The following is an 18,107-nucleotide window of genomic DNA, read 5'->3' as shown; positions in this document are numbered from 1 at the left end:
GATACAGACCCTTAGAAAATAGGCGACATGTTTAGATAGAGGATCTGGATCGGCGCAGGCTTGGAGGGCCGAAGGGCCTGTTCCTGTGCTGTAATTTTCTTTGTTCTTCTTTGTTCTTTGGTGGGTGCGTGGAATACGCTGCCAGCGGTGGTGGTAGAAGCAGATACATTAGGGACATGGATGATAGTAGAAGGAAGGGTAGGTAGTTAGCTTGATCTTAGAGTAGGTTAAAGGTTCGGCACAACATCGTGGGCCGAAGGGCCTGTACTGTGCTGTACTGTTCTATGTTATTAACCACTCTGAACAGAGCAGCATCTTATTATATCAAGTAGAATGCCTTTAAAGAAATACTACTAAGCATGTAGAGAAGTACATTTTTGGAGGAGGTAACTAACTTGGTATATATCGGAGTGTCTATGGATGTTATTTATATGGACTTCCAGAAGTCTTTCAACAAGGTTCCACATAAAAGAGTGTTAACAAAAATGAAAGCACATGGAATTGGAGACAACCTATTATCTTGGTTAGGAGGTTGAAGACAGAGAGTCAGGATAATAGGTATGTACTCAAATTGGTAGGATGTTACTAATGGTGTCCCCCAGGGATCTGTACTGGGGCCTCAGCTAGTCATTATATTTATAAATAATTTGGATGAAGGAATAGAGAACCAAGTAACTAAATTTACTGATGACACTAGTTAGGTGGCACAGTAAATAGAAAGTTGCCATGGAACATTAGGTAAGATGTCAATGGGTAAGCAAAACTGGCAAATGAAGTTCAAATGTGGGTAAGTGTGAGAGCATCCATTTTGCAACTAAGAAAGATGGATCAGAGTATATTCTAAATGGCAAAAAGCTAGGATCAGTGGACAAACAATGAAATTTAGTACAGAAATCAGTAAAAGCTAGTGAACAGGTACAGAAAATAATTAGAGGCGAATGGAATGTTGCCCTTGATATAAAGAGGGCTGGAATACAAGGGGGTGAAAATTATGTTACAGCTGTACAGAACTCTGATTAGACCTCATCTGGATTACTGCATTCAGCTCTTGGCACCACATCAGAAAGAATATATTGGCCTTGGAGGGGTGCAGCAGATTCACCAGATTTATACCATGGCTTAAACAATAAAATTATGAGGAGAGGTTGCATTCCTTTCCAGTTTAGGGGCGATATAATTGAGGTGTTTAAGATAGAGAGAAACTATTTCCTCTGGCAGGGTAAGTCCAGAAGAAGGGGGCATAACCTTGAAATTAAAGTTAGGCCATTCAGGGTGATGTCAGGAAGTCCTTCTTCACATAAAACACGGGGAAATATGGAACTTCAAAAAGCTGTTGAGGCTAGATAAATTTCTTAGGGGCTGGTATTATGGGATATCGAGCCAAGGTGGGTAAATGAAGTTAAGATACAGATTAGCCATAATCTAACTGAATAGTGGGGCAGGCCTGAGGAGCTGAACGTGCTTGGTGTGTGTCAGCTATGACTCAGTTCGTAGCACTCTCACCTCTGAGTCAGAAGATTGAGAGTTCAAGTCCCACTCCAGGACTTGAGAACAAAAATCAAGGCTGACACCCCAATGCAGTACTGAGGGAGTGCTGCACTGTTGAAGGTACCATCTTTCGGATGAAACATTAAACCGAGACCCTGTCTGCCCTCTCAAGTGGACGTAAAAGATCCCGTGGCATTATTTCGAAGAGGAGCAGGGGAATTCTCCCCGATGTCCTGGCCAACATTTATCCCTCAATCAACATCACAAACACAGATTATCTGGTCATTATTACACTGCTGTTTGAGAGAGCTTGTTGTGTGCAAATTGGCTGCCACATTTCCTACAATTCAACAGTGACTACACTTCAAAAGTACTAAGTTGGCTGTAAAGCACTGAGATGACTGGTTGTCATGAAAGGCACTAAATAAATGCAAGTCTTTCTTTCTTTCTGAATGTCCTACTCTTGTTCTTATGTTCCTGAAGTGAAACAAATAAGAACAAACTACCAGGATAAATTGAGAACACTGGTAAGAATGCAGGAACTGCCAAAATGTAAAATGGCATTTAGACAAAGAGGATTTAGAAATGAGCACAACTGTTGAAGCTAAATGCAACTGTAAAAAACTCTTGAATATTTTAACAAGGTTAACAAAGAAGAATTGACATCCCTTAAGGAGACAGCAGGGTTGAAGCTGAATTAATAATAGTCAGTTACCAAATTATTACTTCCTGCAAATATTCACTAAAGAAAAACTAGTACTATGCCAACCACCATAGTGGGTATACAACTGTACCTTGACATCACTTGCATGGATATCCTAGATATGCTTAAAATATTCAAAATCAATAAATCCTCAGGGATGGAGGTTATGCACCTGAGAACGTTCAATGAGACATGGGATGATCGCCAAGAATTGCTTACAGACATCATTGAGGTAACCAATAAATAGAGGGGAAGTTGGAACGGATTGGAAACAAGCCATGCAATGCACTGACTAATTTCAAGAAAATAGGAGGAAAAGCCTGAGTAACTATAGACACATCAGTTTTACACCCTTAAATTATAAAATAAATTACTGGGAACAAATTTGAGGATCACCTAATATGTGACATGCAAATTAACTTCAGAACAAACAGATCTTGTCTCATAGACAACCAAAGGTATGGAAAAATTCAAAAATACATTGCATTATGTATTGGGAGATGAGGGTAGAGTGGTTAGGGGAGATAAAAGGTTTAAAGGGATGATTTATTATGGAGAAGAGCCTTATGTTGAACTCATCTTCCAGGATGATCCAGTGATAGGAGGAGGATCTGGCTGAGGAATGATCAACCTAAATATCATGATGAAATAATGTTCTATATGGAACTTGGTCATCAGTGTCTATAGTCATTGCGATAAACTTCAATTGAATTCTTGACCCAGCTATTTTTCCAGATCTTTTTATGAACAATCAAAACATCAGGCAAGGCAGGAAAGTTCTTTGTTGGAACGGCAACCTATGATAAATTAGGTGTACACGCTCAGGTTGCAGTGCAAACACTTCAAATGGCCTTGGGCTAGGGATTAAAAAATTGTTTAGGTTTCCTGTTCCTGATAGCTGTAAAGTCACTGCTGCTGAAAATTACATTTGAGTAAAGAGACACTTAGAAAACAAGACTGGGCTCGACTGTGATGATCCCATTGTGATTAATTCAACATTTCTAAACTTGTAAATGAACAGTCACTTGAACGAAGTACTACAATTACATCACAGCGAGAGCTGACACCCCTTCCTCCAACAGAGCAGGAGGAACAAGGGAAGGAAATGAGAAAACTTGGGGAAAAAAAATCTAAATTTAAAAAAGGAAAAAATAATTATGTAATATTCTGATTTTTCAGGGGTGTTTTTCATTTCTTTGGTAAACTAAATTTGTTTAGCTCTGTAGACACAGCTAAATGAAGATGTACAAATTAATGCTGTATCAGTACAAGGAATAGATGAAACATTCCACGCATCGGAGAGAAAAAGTGGATGCACGGGCCGTCAAATTGAAGCATCCCAATATTGGCATTTTTGGCTTTTAATGGAGTTTAATCCTAACTTTTGTTATTCATCTTTTGTGCTTTAGTTGTCTAGGCCAAATCTCTGGAATTTTCTCTCAAACCCTTTCTGCCTCTTCACCCCCATCTTCCTTGAAGACGCACCTTAAAAACCCAAGCTACAGTTATCCCTCCTAATATTTCCTTCTTCGGCTCAGTCAAATTTTCTCTGATCACACTTTTGTGAAGCACCTTGGGACATTTTGTGCATTAAAGGCACTATGTAAATGCAAATAATATTGTTGTATAAGGGTAGTTTTAGGGTACAATCCTAAAATAAGAAGCCATAAAAACTATCAAAAACATGAGCAACAAAAACAACAGTTGCATTTATATGGGTGATGGGTTGACAGGACTTGATCCAAGTTAGGGTATGGGCAGCAGAGGTTTGGATGTGCTCAAGATTATGGAGAAAGGAAGATGGGAGGCCAGCCAGGAGAGCACTGTAATAGTCAAGTATAGTGGTAACAAAGGCATGCATGAGCTGAGGTGGGGGGACGGAAAGGAGAGATGTTATGGAAGAGCAAGTTGGCGGTCTTGGTAATGGATCAGATATATGGTTGGAAGCTCAGCTACAGTAGTGGAGACTGAAGACATGGGAACATAGGAACTAGAGTAGGCCATTTAGACCCTCGAGCTGTTCCATCATTCAATGAGATAATTATTGATCTGTGACCTAAATTCATATACCTGCCTTTGTCCCGTATCCTTTGATATCTTTGACTAACTAAAATCTGTCAATCTCAGGATTAAAATTAACAATTGATGTAACATCAATTACAGTTTGCGAAAGTAAGTTCCAAACTCACCCTTTGCATGAAGAAATGTTTCCTAATTTCACTCCTGAAAGGACTGGTTCTAATTTTTAGACTAGGCCCCCTAATCCTAGAGTCCCCAACCAGTGGAAATAATTTCTCCTAATCTACCCTATCCGTTCCCCTTAATATCTTGAAAACTTTGATCAAATCATCCCTTAACTTTCTAAATTCCAAGGAATGCAATCCTAGTTTGTGCAATTTCCCTTAGTAATTGCACCCTTAGAATTCTGGTAAATCTACACTGCACTTCCTCCAAGGTCAATATATCCTTCCTACAGTGTGGTGCCCAGAACTGCTCACAGTACTCCAGGGTGTGGTCTAACCAGGGCTTTGTATAGCTGAGACATGACTTCTACCCGAATAATAAAAGCAAAATACTGTGGATGCTGGAAATCTGAAATAAAAACAAGAAATGCTGGAAATACTCAGCAGGTTTGGCAGCATCTGTGGCGAGAGAAGCAGAGTTAACATTTCAGGTTAGTGACCCTTCTTCAGAACATGACTTCTACCCCCCTGGAATTCTAGTCCTCTTGATATAAAGATCAGCATTACGTCAGAACTATGTGTCCTGGCCTGTTGGAACACCTTACACAAATCAACGATTCTCGGAAGAACGCCATCATTAACAACGAGCTCAGTTGACTCAATGTAGACATTGCAGCACTTCAGGAGACTCGCCTCCCCGCAAGTGGATCTCTAGCAGAGCAAAACTACACCTTCTTCTGGCAGGGCAGGGATCCTGAAGAACCAAGACAGCATGGAGTGGGCTTCGCCATCAGAAACTCCTTGCTCAGCATGATAGAGCCTCCCTCAAATGGCTCGGAACGCAGACTGTCCATCCGACTGCTCACCACCTCTGGTCCAGTACACCTACTCAGCACCTATGCTCCAACACTCTGCTCCCCACCTGAAGCTAAAGACCAGTTCTACGAGGAACTCCATAACATCATTAGCAGCATCCCCAACACCGAACACCTATTCCTGCTGGGGGACTTTAATGCCAGGGTTGGGGCCGACCACGACTCATGGCCCTCCTGCCTTGGGCGCTATGGCGTTGGAATGATGAATGAGAACGGGCAGAGACTGCTTGAGTTGTGTACCTATCATAACCTCAGCATCACCAACTCGTTCTTTCACACTAAACCCTGTCACCAGGTTTCAAGGAGGCACCCAAGATCGCGTCGTTGGCACCAGCTAGACCTCATTGTCACAAGGCGAGCCGCCTTAAACAGTGTTCAAATCACACGCAGCATCCACAGTGCGGACTGCGACACCGATCACTCCCTGGTGTGCAGCAAGGTTAGACTCAGACCAAAGACATCATTCCAAGCAGAAGGGCCACCCGCGCATCAACACGAGCAGAGTTTCTCACCACAGCTGTTACAAAAATTTCTAAATTCACTTGTAACAGCCCTTCAAAACACTCCCACAGGGGATGCTGAGACCAAGTGGGCCCACATCAGAGACGCCATCTATGAGTCAGCTTAGACCACCTACAGCAAAAGTGCGAAGAGAAATGCAGACTGGTTTCAATCTCATAATGAAGAGCTGGAACCTGTCATAGCCGCTAAGCGCATTGCACTGTTGAACCAAAAGAAAGCCCCCAGCGATTTAACATCCGCAGCACTTAAAGCAGCCAGAAGCACTGCACAAAGAACAGCCAGGCGCTGCGCAAACGACTACTGGCAACACCTATGCAGTCATATTCAGCTGGCCTCAGACACCGGAAACATCAGAGGAATGTATGATGGCATGAAGAGAGCTCTTGGGCCAACCATCAAGAAGATCGCCCCCCTCAAATCTAAATCAGGGGACATAATCACTGACCAACACAAACAAATGGACCGCTGGGTTGAGCACTACCTAGAACTGTACTCCAGGGAGAATGCTGTCACTGAGACTGCCCTCAATGCAGCCCAGCCTCTACCAGTCATGGATGAGCTGGACATACAGCCAACCAAATCGGAACTCAGTGATGCCACTGATTCTCTAGCCAGCGGAAAAGCCCCTGGGAAGGACAGCATTACCCCTGAAATAATCAAGAGTGCCAAGCCTGCTATACTCTCAGCACTACATGAACTGCTATGCCTGTGCTGGGACGAGGGAGCAGTACCCCAGGACATGAGCGATGGCAATATCATCACCCTCTATAAAAACAAAGGTGACTGCGGTGACTGCAACAACTACCGTGGAATCTCCCTGCTCAGCATAGTGGGGAAAGTCTTTGCTCGAGTCACTCTGAACAGGCTCCAGAAGCTGGCCGAGCGTGTCTACCCTGAGGCACAGTGTGGCTTTCGTGCAGAGAGATCGACCGTTGACATGCTGTTCTCCCTTCGTCAGATACAGGAGAAATGCCGTGAACGACAGATGCCCCTCTACATTGCTTTCATTGATCTCACCAAAGCCTTTGACCTCGTCAGCAGACGTGGTCTCTTCAGACTACTAGAAAAGATCGGATGTCCACCAAAGCTACTAAGTATCATCACCTCATTCCATGACAATATGAAAGGCACAATTCAACATGGTGGCTCCTCATCAGAGCCCTTTCCTATCCTGAGTGGCATGAAACAGGGCTGTGTTCTCGCACCCACACCTTTTGGGATTTTCTTCTCCCTGCTGCTTTCACATGCGTTCAAGTCCTCTGAAGAAGGAATTTTCCTCCACACAAGATCAGGGGACAGGTTATTCAACCTTGCCCGTCTAAGAGCGAAGTCCAAAGTACAGAAAGTCCTCATCAGGGAACTCCTCTTTGCTGACGATGCTGCTTTAACATCTCACACTGAAGAGTGCCTGCAGAGTCTCATTGACAGGTTTGCGGCTGCCTGCAATGAATTTGGCCTAACCATCAGCCTCAAGAAAACGAACATCATGGGGCAGGACGTCAGAAATGCTCCATCCATCAATATTGGCGACCACGCTCTGGAAGTGGTTCAAGAGTTCACCTACCTAGGCTCAACTATCACCAGTAACCTGTCTCTAGATGCAGAAATCAACAAGCGCATGGGAAAGGCTTCCACTGCTATGTCCAGACTGGCCAAGAGAGTGTGGGAAAATGGCGTACAGACACGGAACACAAAAGTCCGAGTGTATCAAGCCTGTGTCCTCAGAACCTTGCTCTACAGCAACGAGGCCTGGACAACGTATGTCAACCAAGAGTGAAGTCTCAATTCATTCCATCTTCGCTGCCTCCGGAGAATACTTGGCATCAGGTGGCAGGACCGTATCTCCAACACAGAAGTCCTCGAGGCGGCCAACATCCCCAGCTTGTACACACTGCTGAGTCAGCGGCGCTTGAGATGGCTTGGCCATGTGAGCCGCATGGAAGATGTCAGGATCCCCAAAGACACATTGTACAGCGAGCTCGCCACTGGTATCAGACCCACCGGCCGTCCATGTCTCCGCTTTAAAGACGTCTGCAAACGCAACATGAAATCCTGTGACATTGATCACAAGTCGTGGGAGTCAGTTGCCAGCGTTCGCCAGAGCTGGCGGGCAGCCATAAAGACGGGGCTAAAATGTGGCGAGTCGAAGAGACTTAGTAGTTGGCAGGAAAAAAGAGAGGCACAAGGGGAGAGCCAACTGTGCAACAGCCCTGACAAACAAATTTCTCTGCAGCACCTGTGGAAGAGCCTGTCACTCTAGAATTGGCCTTTATAGCCACTCCAGGAGCTGCTTCACAAACCACTGACCACCTCCAGGCGCGTATCCATTGTCTCTCGAGATAAGGATGCCAAAGAAGAAGAAGACATTAGCCTTTTTGAATATTTTCTGAACTTGTTCATGACATTTCAATGGTCTGTGTACCTGACCTCCAAGTCTCTTTGGACCTTCAATATTTCTAGCTTTTCACCATTTAGAAAGTACCTTGTTCTATACTTTTTAGGTCCTGAGTGGATGACTTCACATTTGCCTACACTGAAATCCATTTGCCATAGTTTTGCCCATTCACTTAATCTATCAACATCTATTTGTAATGCTACGCTTCCATTTACACTGCTTACAATGCCACCTATCTTTTTGTGTCATGTGCAAATTTGGATATGTGGGCTTCTATCCCATCATCTAAGTTGTTAATGAACACAGTGAATATTTGAGAGCCCAACACAGATCCTTCTGAGACACCACTAGTCTTATCCTGCCATTTAGAATACCTGCCGATTATCCTTACTCTCAGTCAGCTTCTGTTCAACCAATTTCCTAACCAGGTCAATAATTTGCCTTCACTTCCATAAGCTTCAACTTTAGCTAACAGTCTCTTAGGAAGGACTTTATCAAATGCCTCTGGATGTCCACATAAATAACGTCCAGAGACATTCAACTGTCCACTACTTTAATCACCTCTTCAAAAAAAAATTCAATCCGATTTGTGAGGTACAACCTACGCTTTATAAATCCATGCTGATTCTCGCTGATCAGCTGAAAATTTTCAAGCTGCTCACTCATCCTGTCCTTAATTATAGACCTGATCAATTTCCCAACAACAGATGTTGGGCTAACTGGTCTAGAATTCCCTGGTTTCCCTGTCACCTTTCTTAAATAACGGAGTGATGTGCAATTTTTCAATCCAAAGGAACAGTTCCCAAATCTAGAGAACTTTGGAAGCTTATAAGTTAGGGCATCTGCAATGTTCCCAAAAGAACTAAAGCAAAAAATTGTGTGCAGCAACCTATTAGCATCTGGATTGCATTGCCTGAAAGAGTGTTGGAAACAGAAGTAAAAGGAAATTGGATAAATAGATAGAGGGAAAAAAAACTTACATGGCCATATGGGCTAGGCCAGGGAGTAGGATTAATTGGACAGTTCTTTCATAGACCCGGCACAGACCCAATGGGCCCAGCGGCAGTGCTCTGTGCTGCATCATGCTATGATTCTATGAAAGGCACAAACAGGTCCAGAAATATGAAGAGGAATAGTATACCATGGTCACATTCACATGAAATATCATTTGTGAATTTAATAAGGCAGAAACCTGATTGGAGGAGTTCAAGTGTGAGTTGCAGGTCAAATGGGCACAGATTTGAGAAGCAGCAACACATTCAAGGATTTTGAAGAGGGCATACTAGTGAAGTCGGGAGAAAAAAAACATTTTTTGAAGGCGGGGGTAGTCATCAAGATAAAGTAAGCCATTTATGTAAATGAAAATTCTTCCATTTTGATATACGGTCAGCTTCCACATTAGGTACAAGGTACAGATTCCATTACACTGCCCTATCTACATACCTTAAAGGGGAAGAAAAGTCTAGGGTAAGTACTTTCTGTTGAAAGGAATGACTGAAGGGACCTAAGTGTATGTTAAAAAAAAATATGAACAGAAAAATATCAGTTGCCAATTTTCAAAAAAATTGGCAAACTTTGATGAAGTTCCATCTTGTGGGAATGTTGAACTTGCTCTCACAGAAAGGAGCTGAGGTGAATAATAACACAAAGGGAAACTTGCTAAGTATGAGGGAGAAGGGAATAGAGGGTTATGCTGATAGAGTTAGGTGAGGAAGGTAGGGAGGCTCGAGTGGATCATAAACGCCAGCAATGGACTGGTTGGGCCGAATGGCCTGTTTCTGTACTGTATATTCCATGTAATTCAAGATAATTCAGGTCTTCTTCCCTCCAAAATACTTCAGTGATGTCAGTGACAATCAGTTGCCTGTATTCCAGAACAAAGCAAGTCATTTTTAACAAGGTTGCAAACCGCACAATACTCTTGTCAGCACAAAATGTCACATACTGAATTTCCTCAGCAGCAGGTGACCCTGAATTGCCCAAAGTCTAATCTAAAGTTTAGTATTCTCAATTCAACCCTCAATGATGTTTTATTTTGACAAAACTATTAATTGTGATGAAAATATATCACATTATATTTTACAAGTCAAGTTGAGATTTTGTAAAATACAAAGCAGTCAAGATTGGGGAAATCTTAAGCGTGTCATTTGTGATTGGCAAGACAGCTATGGATTGTTTCATTTTAATTTGAATTTCCAGACAGATATCCTGATAAGTTGGAATTGGAAGTGATTCTCATCAAATGTTGCTCATGGTCTATTCGGGTTTGCCACAATCCGGAGACTCTCTTGGCTGGAAGACACTTTTCAAATTACAATATAAACAAAACGCTGCAGGTGCCGGAATTCCGAAATCAGACCAGAAAATGTCGATGAGCTCGGCGGCTCTGTGCAGAGGAAGCTGTCGCCTCCGATGCTGCCGAGTATTTCCAGCATTTTCAATTCAAATTAGATCAATGGGGATCGTCTGAACTAAACTGAGTGATCTGAGATTAGCAGCGACCTCCAGAATTGGTCACAGTCCAAAGACAGACCGAGGCCTCCCCGCAGCCCGGGCACCAGGTCAAATGCCGAGCCACATGGCCCGTCCCGACCCCGGGTTGTGCGGAGGCAGCACCGGCCCGGCCCGGCCCGACACCACCCCGGACTCACCCTGATGATGTCCTTCAGCTCCGGCGCCAGGTTGAGGAGCAGCAGGTAATGGGCGAAGGCGGTGCCGAAATCCTCTCGTTCCAGGTAGTCCTGGGCGCTCTGCAGGGAGCGGTAAACCAGGCGCACTCGGCCACGGCTTCCACCCCGAGCACGGCGCCCGGGCCTCCGGTCCGACATGGAACAGAGCAACGGTCAAACCGCCAGGAGCCGAGTCAGTGTCCGGCTGAAGCGGCCGCGTCTCCGGGAAACATAAGCGGAAACGCTGTTCAGTGCAGCGCTGGGCGGAATATTCTGGAAAAACACTACCCTGCCTGTTGGTTCCTTCCGCCACCCACCTGGCAACAACTCCCCCCCCCCCACCCCACCCTTCCCCCCCCCCCCTCCCTCCACCCTTCCCCCCCCCCCCCGTCCCCTCTCCACCCTTTCTCCCCCCCCCCCCGTCCCCTCTCCTCTCCACCCTTTCCCCCCCCCCGTCCCCTCTCCACCCCCCCCCCGTCCCCTCTCCACCCCCCCCCGTCCCCTCTCCACCCCCCCCCCCCCCCCCGTCCCCTCTCCACCCCCCCCCCCCCCCCGTCCCCTCTCCACCCCCCCCCCGTCCCCTCTCCACCCCCCCGTCCCCTCTCCACCCCCCCCCCCGTCCCCTCTCCACCCTTTTCCCCCCCCCCCCCGTCCCCTCTCCACCCTTTTCCCCCCCCCCCGTCCCCTCTCCACCCTTTCCCCCCCCCCCGTCCCCTCTCCACCCTTTTCCCCCCCCCCCGTCCCCTCTCCACCCTTTCCCCCCCCCCCGTCCCCTCTCCACCCTTTCCCCCCCGTCCCCTCTCCACCCTTTCCCCCCCCCCCCGTCCCCTCTCCACCCTTTCGCCCCCCCCCCCGTCCCCTCTCCACCCTTTCCCCCCCCCCGTCCCCTCTCCACCCTTTCCCCCCCCCCCCGTCCCCTCTCCACCCTTTCCCCCCCCCCCGTCCCCCCTCCACCCTTTCCCCCCCCCCGTCCCCTCTCCACCCTTTCCCCCCCCCCCGTCCCCTCTCCACCCTTTCCCCCCCCCCGTCCCCTCTCCACCCTTTCCCCCCCCCCCGTCCCCTCTCCACCCTTTCCCCCCCCCCCGTCCCCTCTCCACCCTTTCCCCCCCCCCCGTCCCCTCTCCACCCTTTCCCCCCCCCCCGTCCCCTCTCCACCCTTTCCCCCCCCCCCGTCCCCTCTCCACCCTTTCCCCCCCCCCCCGTCCCCTCTCCACCCTTTCCCCCCCCCCCCGTCCCCTCTCCACCCTTTCCCCCCCCCCGTCCCCTCTCCACCCCTTCCCCCCCTCTCCACCCTTCCCCCCCCCCTCTCCACCCTTCCCCCCACCCCGTCCCCTCTCCACCCTTTCCCCCCCCCCCCGTCCCCTCTCCTCTCCACCCCCCGTCCCCTCTCCTCTCCACCCTTTCCCCCCCCCCGTCCCCTCTCCACCCCCCCCGTCCCCTCTCCACCCTTCCCCCCCCCCCCGTCCCCTCTCCACCCTTTCCCCCCCCCCGTCCCCTCTCCACCCTTTCCCCCCCCCCCCCCGTCCCCTCTCCACCCTTTCGCCCCCCCCCCGTCCCCTCTCCACCCTTTCCCCCCCCCCCCGTCCCCTCTCCACCCTTTCCGCCCCCCCCGTCCCCTCTCCACCCTTCCCCCCCCCCCCGTCCCCTCTCCACCCTTCCCCCCCCCCCGTCCCCTCTCCACCCTTTCCCCCCCCCCGTCCCCTCTCCTCTCCACCCTTTTCCCCCCCCCCCGTCCCCTCTCCACCCCCCCCGTCCCCTCTCCACCCCCCCCGTCCCCTCTCCACCCCCCCCGTCCCCTCTCCACCCCCCCCGTCCCCTCTCCACCCCCCCCCGTCCCCTCTCCACCCCCCCCGTCCCCTCTCCACCCCCCCCGTCCCCTCTCCACCCCCCCCCGTCCCCTCTCCACCCCCCCCCCGTCCCCTCTCCACCCCCCCCGTCCCCTCTCCACCCTTTTCCCCCCCCCGTCCCCTCTCCACCCTTTTCCCCCCCCGTCCCCTCTCCACCCTTTTCCCCCCCCCGTCCCCTCTCCACCCTTTTCCCCCCCCGTCCCCTCTCCACCCTTTTCCCCCCCCCCCCGTCCCCTCTCCACCCTTTTCCCCCCCCCCCGTCCCCTCTCCACCCTTTCCCCCCCCCCCCCGTCCCCTCTCCACCCTTTCCCCCCCCCCCGTCCCCTCTCCACCCTTTCGCCCCCCCCCCGTCCCCTCTCCACCCTTTCCCCCCCCCCCCCCCGTCCCCTCTCCACCCTTTCCCCCCCCCGTCCCCCCTCCACCCTTTCCCCCCCCCCCGTCCCCCCTCCACCCTTTCCCCCCCCCCCCGTCCCCTCTCCACCCTTTCCCCCCCCCCCCCGTCCCCTCTCCACCCTTTCCCCCCCCCGTCCCCTCTCCACCCTTTCCCCCCCCCCCGTCCCCTCTCCACCCTTTCCCCCCCCCCCGTCCCCTCTCCACCCCTTCCCCCCCCTCTCCACCCTTCCCCCCCCTCTCCACCCTTCCCCCCCCCCCGTCCCCTCTCCACCCTTTCCCCCCCCCCCGTCCCCTCTCCTCTCCACCCCCCGTCCCCTCTCCTCTCCACCCTTTCCCCCCCCCCCGTCCCCTCTCCACCCTTTCCCCCCCCCCCCCCCGTCCCCTCTCCACCCTTTCGCCCCCCCCCGTCCCCTCTCCACCCTTTCCCCCCCCCCCCCCGTCCCCTCTCCACCCTTTCCCCCCCCCGTCCCCTCTCCACCCTTCCCCCCCCCCCGTCCCCTCTCCACCCTTTCCCCCCCCCCGTCCCCCTCTCCACCCCCCCCCCGTCCCCTCTCCACCCTTTCCCCCCCCCCCCGTCCCCTCTCCACCCTTTCCCCCCCCCCCCCGTCCCCTCTCCCCCCCCCCGTCCCCTCTCCCCCCCCCCGTCCCCTCTCCCCCCCCCCCGTCCCCTCTCCACCCCCCCCGTCCCCTCTCCACCCTTTCCCCCCCCCCCGTCCCCTCTCCACCCTTCCCCCCCCCCCGTCCCCTCTCCACCCTTCCCCCCCCCCCGTCCCCTCTCCACCCTTTCCCCCCCCCCGTCCCCTCTCCACCCTTCCCCCCCCCCGTCCCCTCTCCACCCCCCCCCGTCCCCTCTCCACCCCCCCCCGTCCCCTCTCCACCCCCCCCCCCGTCCCCTCTCCACCCCCCCCCCCGTCCCCTCTCCACCCACCCCCCCGTCCCCTCTCCACCCTTCCCCCCCCCCGTCCCCTCTCCACCCTTCCCCCCCCCCGTCCCTCTCCACCCTTCCCCCCCCCCCGTCCCCTCTCCACCCTTTCCCCCCCCCCCCGTCCCCTCTCCACCCTTTCCCCCCCCCCCGTCCCCTCTCCACCCTTTCCCCCCCCCCGTCCCCTCTCCACCCTTTCCCCCCCCCCACGTCCCCTCTCCACCCTTTCCCCCCCCCACGTCCCCTCTCCACCCTTTCCCCCCCCCACGTCCCCTCTCCACCCTTTCCCCCCCCCCACGTCCCCTCTCCACCCTTTCCCCCCCCCACGTCCCCTCTCCACCCTTTCCCCCCCCCCACGTCCCCTCTCCACCCTTTCCCCCCCCCACGTCCCCTCTCCACCCTTTCCCCCCCCCACGTCCCCTCTCCACCCTTTCCCCCCCCCCACGTCCCTCTCCACCCTTTCCCCCCCCCACGTCCCCTCTCCACCCTTTCCCCCCCCCCCACGTCCCCTCTCCACCCTTTCCCCCCCCCCCCCGTCCCCTCACCCCCCTCCCTCTCCCCCCCTCCCCCCTCCACTCCCCCCCTCCCCCCTCCACTCCCCCCCTCCCCCCCCACTCCCCCCCTCCCCCCCTCTCCCCCCCTCCACCCTCCACTCCCCCCCTCCTCTCCCACCCCCCTCCTCTCCCCCCCCCCTCCTCCACCCCCCCCCCCTCCTCCCCCCCCCCCCTCCTCTCCCCCCCCCCCCTCCTCTCCCCCCTCCACTCCCCCCTCCTCACCCCCCACCTCTCCCCCCTCCTCTCCCCCCCCTCCCCTCCCCCCCCCCTCTCCCCCCCCTCCTCTCCCCCCCCTCCTCTCCCTCCCCCCCCCTCCCCCCTCCCTCCCCCCTCCTCCCCCCTCCTCTCCCCCCTCCTCCCCCCTCCTCTCCCCCCTCCTCCCCCCTCCCTCCCCCTCCTCTCCCCCTCCTCCCCCCTCCTCTCCCCCCCTCCCCCTCCTCTCCCCCCCTCCCCCTCCTCTCCCCCCCTCCCCCTCCTCTCCCCCCCTCCCCCCTCCTATCCCCCCCTCCTCTCCCCCCTCCCCCCCTCCTCTCCCCCCCTCCCCCCTCCTCTCCCCCCCTCCCCCATCCTCTCCCCCCCTCCCCCCTCCTCTCCCCCCCCCACCTCCCTCCTCTCCCCCCCTCCTCCCTCCCCTCCCCCTCCCCTCCCCCTCCCCTCCCCCCTCCTCCCCCCCCCCTCCCCCCTCCCCTCCCCCCCCTCCCCCCTCCCTCCCCCCCCTCCTCCTCCCCCCCCTCCCCCCTCCCTCCCCCCCCTCTCCACCCCCTCCTCTCCCCCCTCCTCTCCCCCCTCCTCTCCCCCCTCCTCTCCCCCCTCCTCTCCCCCCCTCCTCTCCCCCCCCTCCTCTCCCCCCCTCCTCTCCCCCCCTCCCCGCTCCCCCCCCCCTCCTCTCCCCCCCCCTCCTCTCCCCCCCCATCCTCTCCCCCCCCTCTCCCCCCCTCCTCTCCCCCCCTCCCCCCTCCTCTCCCCCCCCTCCACCCTCCTCTCCCCCCCTCCCCCCTCCTCTCCCCCCCCTCCCTCTCCCCCCTCCCTCTCCCCCCTCCCTCTCCCCCCTCCCTCTCCCCCCTCCCTCTCCCCCCTCCCTCTCCCCCCTCCCTCTCCCCCCCCCCTCTCCCCGCCCCTCCCCCCCCTCCCCCCCCTCCCCCCGCCTCTCTCCCCCCCCTCCCCCCGCCTCTCTTCCCCCCCCCCACCCTCCTCTCTTCCCCCCCCCACCCTCCTCTCTTCCCCCCCCCCCCACCCTCCTCTCTTCCCCCCCCCCCCCCACCCTCCTCTCTACCCCCCCCACCCTCCTCTCTACCCCCCCCCACCCTCCTCTCTTCCCCCCCCTCTCTTCCCCCCCCCCACCCTCCTCTCTACCCCCCCCACCCTCCTCTCTTCCCCCCCCTCTCTTCCCCCACCCCACCCTCCTCTCTTCCCCCCCCACCCTCCTCTCTTCCCCCCCCCACCCTCCTCTCTTCCCCCCCCCACCCTCCTCTCTTCCCCCCCCCCACCCTCCTCTCTTCCCCCCCCCCACCCTCCTCTCTTCCCCCCCCCCACCCTCCTCTTCCCCCCCCCCCACCCTCCTCTCTTCCCCCCCCCCCACCCTCCTCTCTTCCCCCCCCCCCCACCCTCCTCTCTTCCCCCCCCCCACCCTCCTCTCTTCCCCCCCCCCCACCCTCCTCTCTTCCCCCCCCCCCACCCTCCTCTCTTCCCCCCCCCCCACCCTCCTCTCTTCCCCCCCCCCACCCTCCTCTCTTCCCCCCCCCCCACCCTCCTCTCTTCCCCCCCCCACCCTCCTCTCTTCCCCCCCCCACCCTCCTCTCTTCCCCCCCCCACCCTCCTCTCTTCCCCCCCCCACCCTCCTCTCTTCCCCCCCCCTCCTCTCTTCCCCCCCCCCCCTCCTCTCTTCCCCCCCCCCCCTCCTCTCTTCCCCCCCCCCCCCACCCTCCTCTCTTCCCCCCCCCCACCCTCCTCTCTTCCCCCCCCCCCACCCTCCTCTCTTCCCCCCCCCCCACCCTCCTCTCTTCCCCCCCCCACCCTCCTCTCTTCCCCCCCCCACCCTCCTCTCTTTCCCCCCCCCCACCCTCCTCTCTTTCCCCCCCCCCACCCTCCTCTCTTCCCCCCCCCACCCTCCTCTCTTCCCCCCCCCCACCCTCCTCTCTTCCCCCCCCCCCACCCTCCTCTCTTCCCCCCCCCCACCCTCCTCTCTTCCCCCCCCCCACCCTCCTCTCTTCCCCCCCCCCACCCTCCTCTCTTCCCCCCCCCCACCCTCCTCTCTTCCCCCCCCCACCCTCCTCTCTTCCCCCCCCCACCCTCCTCTCTTCCCCCCCCCCACCCTCCTCTCTTCCCCCCCCCACCCTCCTCTCTTCCCCCCCCCCACCCTCCTCTCTTCCCCCCCCCCACCCTCCTCTCTTCCCCCCCCCGCACCCTCCTCTCTTCCCCCCCCCCCGCACCCTCCTCTCTTCCCCCCCCCCCGCACCCTCCTCTCTTCCCCCCCCCCCACCCTCCTCTCTTCCCCCCCCCCCACCCTCCTCTCTTCCCCCCCCCCCACCCTCCTCTCTTCCCCCCCCCCACCCTCCTCTCTTCCCCCCCCCCACCCTCCTCTCTTCCCCCCCCCCACCCTCCTCTCTACCCCCCCCCACCCTCCTCTCTTCCCCCCCCCCCACCCTCCTCTCTTCCCCCCCCCCCCACCCTCCTCTCTTCCCCCCCCCCCCACCCTCCTCTCTTCCCCCCCCCCCACCCTCCTCTCTTCCCCCCCCCCCCACCCTCCTCTCTTCCCCCCCCCCCCACCCTCCTCTCTTCCCCCCCCCCCCACCCTCCTCTCTTCCCCCCCCCCCCCACCCTCCTCTCTTCCCCCCCCCCCCCACCCTCCTCTCTTCCCCCCCCCCCACCCTCCTCTCTTCCCCCCCCCCCACCCTCCTCTCTTCCCCCCCCCCACCCTCCTCTCTTCCCCCCCCCCACCCTCCTCTCTTCCCCCCCCACCCTCCTCTCTTCCCCCCCCCTCCCTCTTCCCCCCCCCCTCCTCTCTTCCCCCCCCCCACCCTCCTCTCTTCCCCCCCCCCCCACCCTCCCCTCTTCCCCCCCCCCCACCCTCCTCTCTTCCCCCCCCCACCCTCCTCTCTTCCCCCCCCCCACCCTCCTCTCTTTCCCCCCCCCCCACCCTCCTCTCTTTCCCCCCCCCCACCCTCCTCTCTTTCCCCCCCCCCCACCCTCCTCTCTTCCCCCCCCCACCCTCCTCTCTTCCCCCCCCCACCCTCCTCTCTTCCCCCCCCCCCCACCCTCCTCTCTTCCCCCCCCCCACCCTCCTCTCTTCCCCCCCCCCACCCTCCTCTCTTCCCCCCCCCGCACCCTCCTCTCTTCCCCCCCCCGCACCCTCCTCTCTTCCCCCCCCCCCGCACCCTCCTCTCTTCCCCCCCCCCCGCACCCTCCTCTCTTCCCCCCCCCCCACCCTCCTCTCTTCCCCCCCCCCCACCCTCCTCTCTTCCCCCCCCACCCTCCTCTCTTCCCCCCCCACCCTCCTCTCTTCCCCCCCCCACCCTCCTCTCTTCCCCCCCCCACCCTCCTCTCTTCCCCCCCCCCA

At 56.3% G+C, this 18,107-nt stretch overlaps 2 protein-coding genes and 1 long non-coding RNA gene across 3 annotated transcripts in view; 2 read left to right on the top strand and 1 right to left on the bottom strand.

Moving 5' to 3' along the window:
* The window catches only part of prmt9 (protein arginine methyltransferase 9), an 81,314-nt gene extending 70,166 nt beyond the window's left edge, over window positions 1-11,148 (bottom strand). Inside the window, exon 1 of the mRNA XM_068041215.1 lies at window positions 10,818-11,148. Within this exon, the coding sequence (XP_067897316.1) occupies window positions 10,818-10,994 (177 nt within the window). The 5' untranslated portion in view covers window positions 10,995-11,148. The remainder of the gene's footprint in view (window positions 1-10,817) is intronic.
* Window positions 9,595-18,107, top strand: part of LOC137374725 (uncharacterized) — a 54,420-nt gene continuing 45,907 nt past the window's right edge. Inside the window, exon 1 of the long non-coding RNA XR_010975894.1 lies at window positions 9,595-9,633. This is a non-coding gene — a long non-coding RNA (uncharacterized lncRNA). The remainder of the gene's footprint in view (window positions 9,634-18,107) is intronic.
* Window positions 12,996-18,107, top strand: part of LOC137363037 (uncharacterized) — a gene marked incomplete at its 5' end in the record, with an annotated part of 26,888 nt that continues 21,776 nt past the window's right edge. The window contains 4 exon segments of the mRNA XM_068027162.1: window positions 12,996-13,243; window positions 13,610-13,963; window positions 14,679-14,832; window positions 14,835-14,873. Coding sequence (XP_067883263.1) covers window positions 12,996-13,243; window positions 13,610-13,963; window positions 14,679-14,832; window positions 14,835-14,873 — 795 coding nt within the window.

The sequence above is a fragment of the Heterodontus francisci genome, chromosome 1 (assembly GCF_036365525.1).
Source record: "Heterodontus francisci isolate sHetFra1 chromosome 1, sHetFra1.hap1, whole genome shotgun sequence".
In the NCBI taxonomy this organism is placed as follows: Eukaryota; Metazoa; Chordata; class Chondrichthyes; order Heterodontiformes; family Heterodontidae; genus Heterodontus; species Heterodontus francisci.
This window is presented reverse-complemented; position numbering and strand designations above follow the sequence as displayed.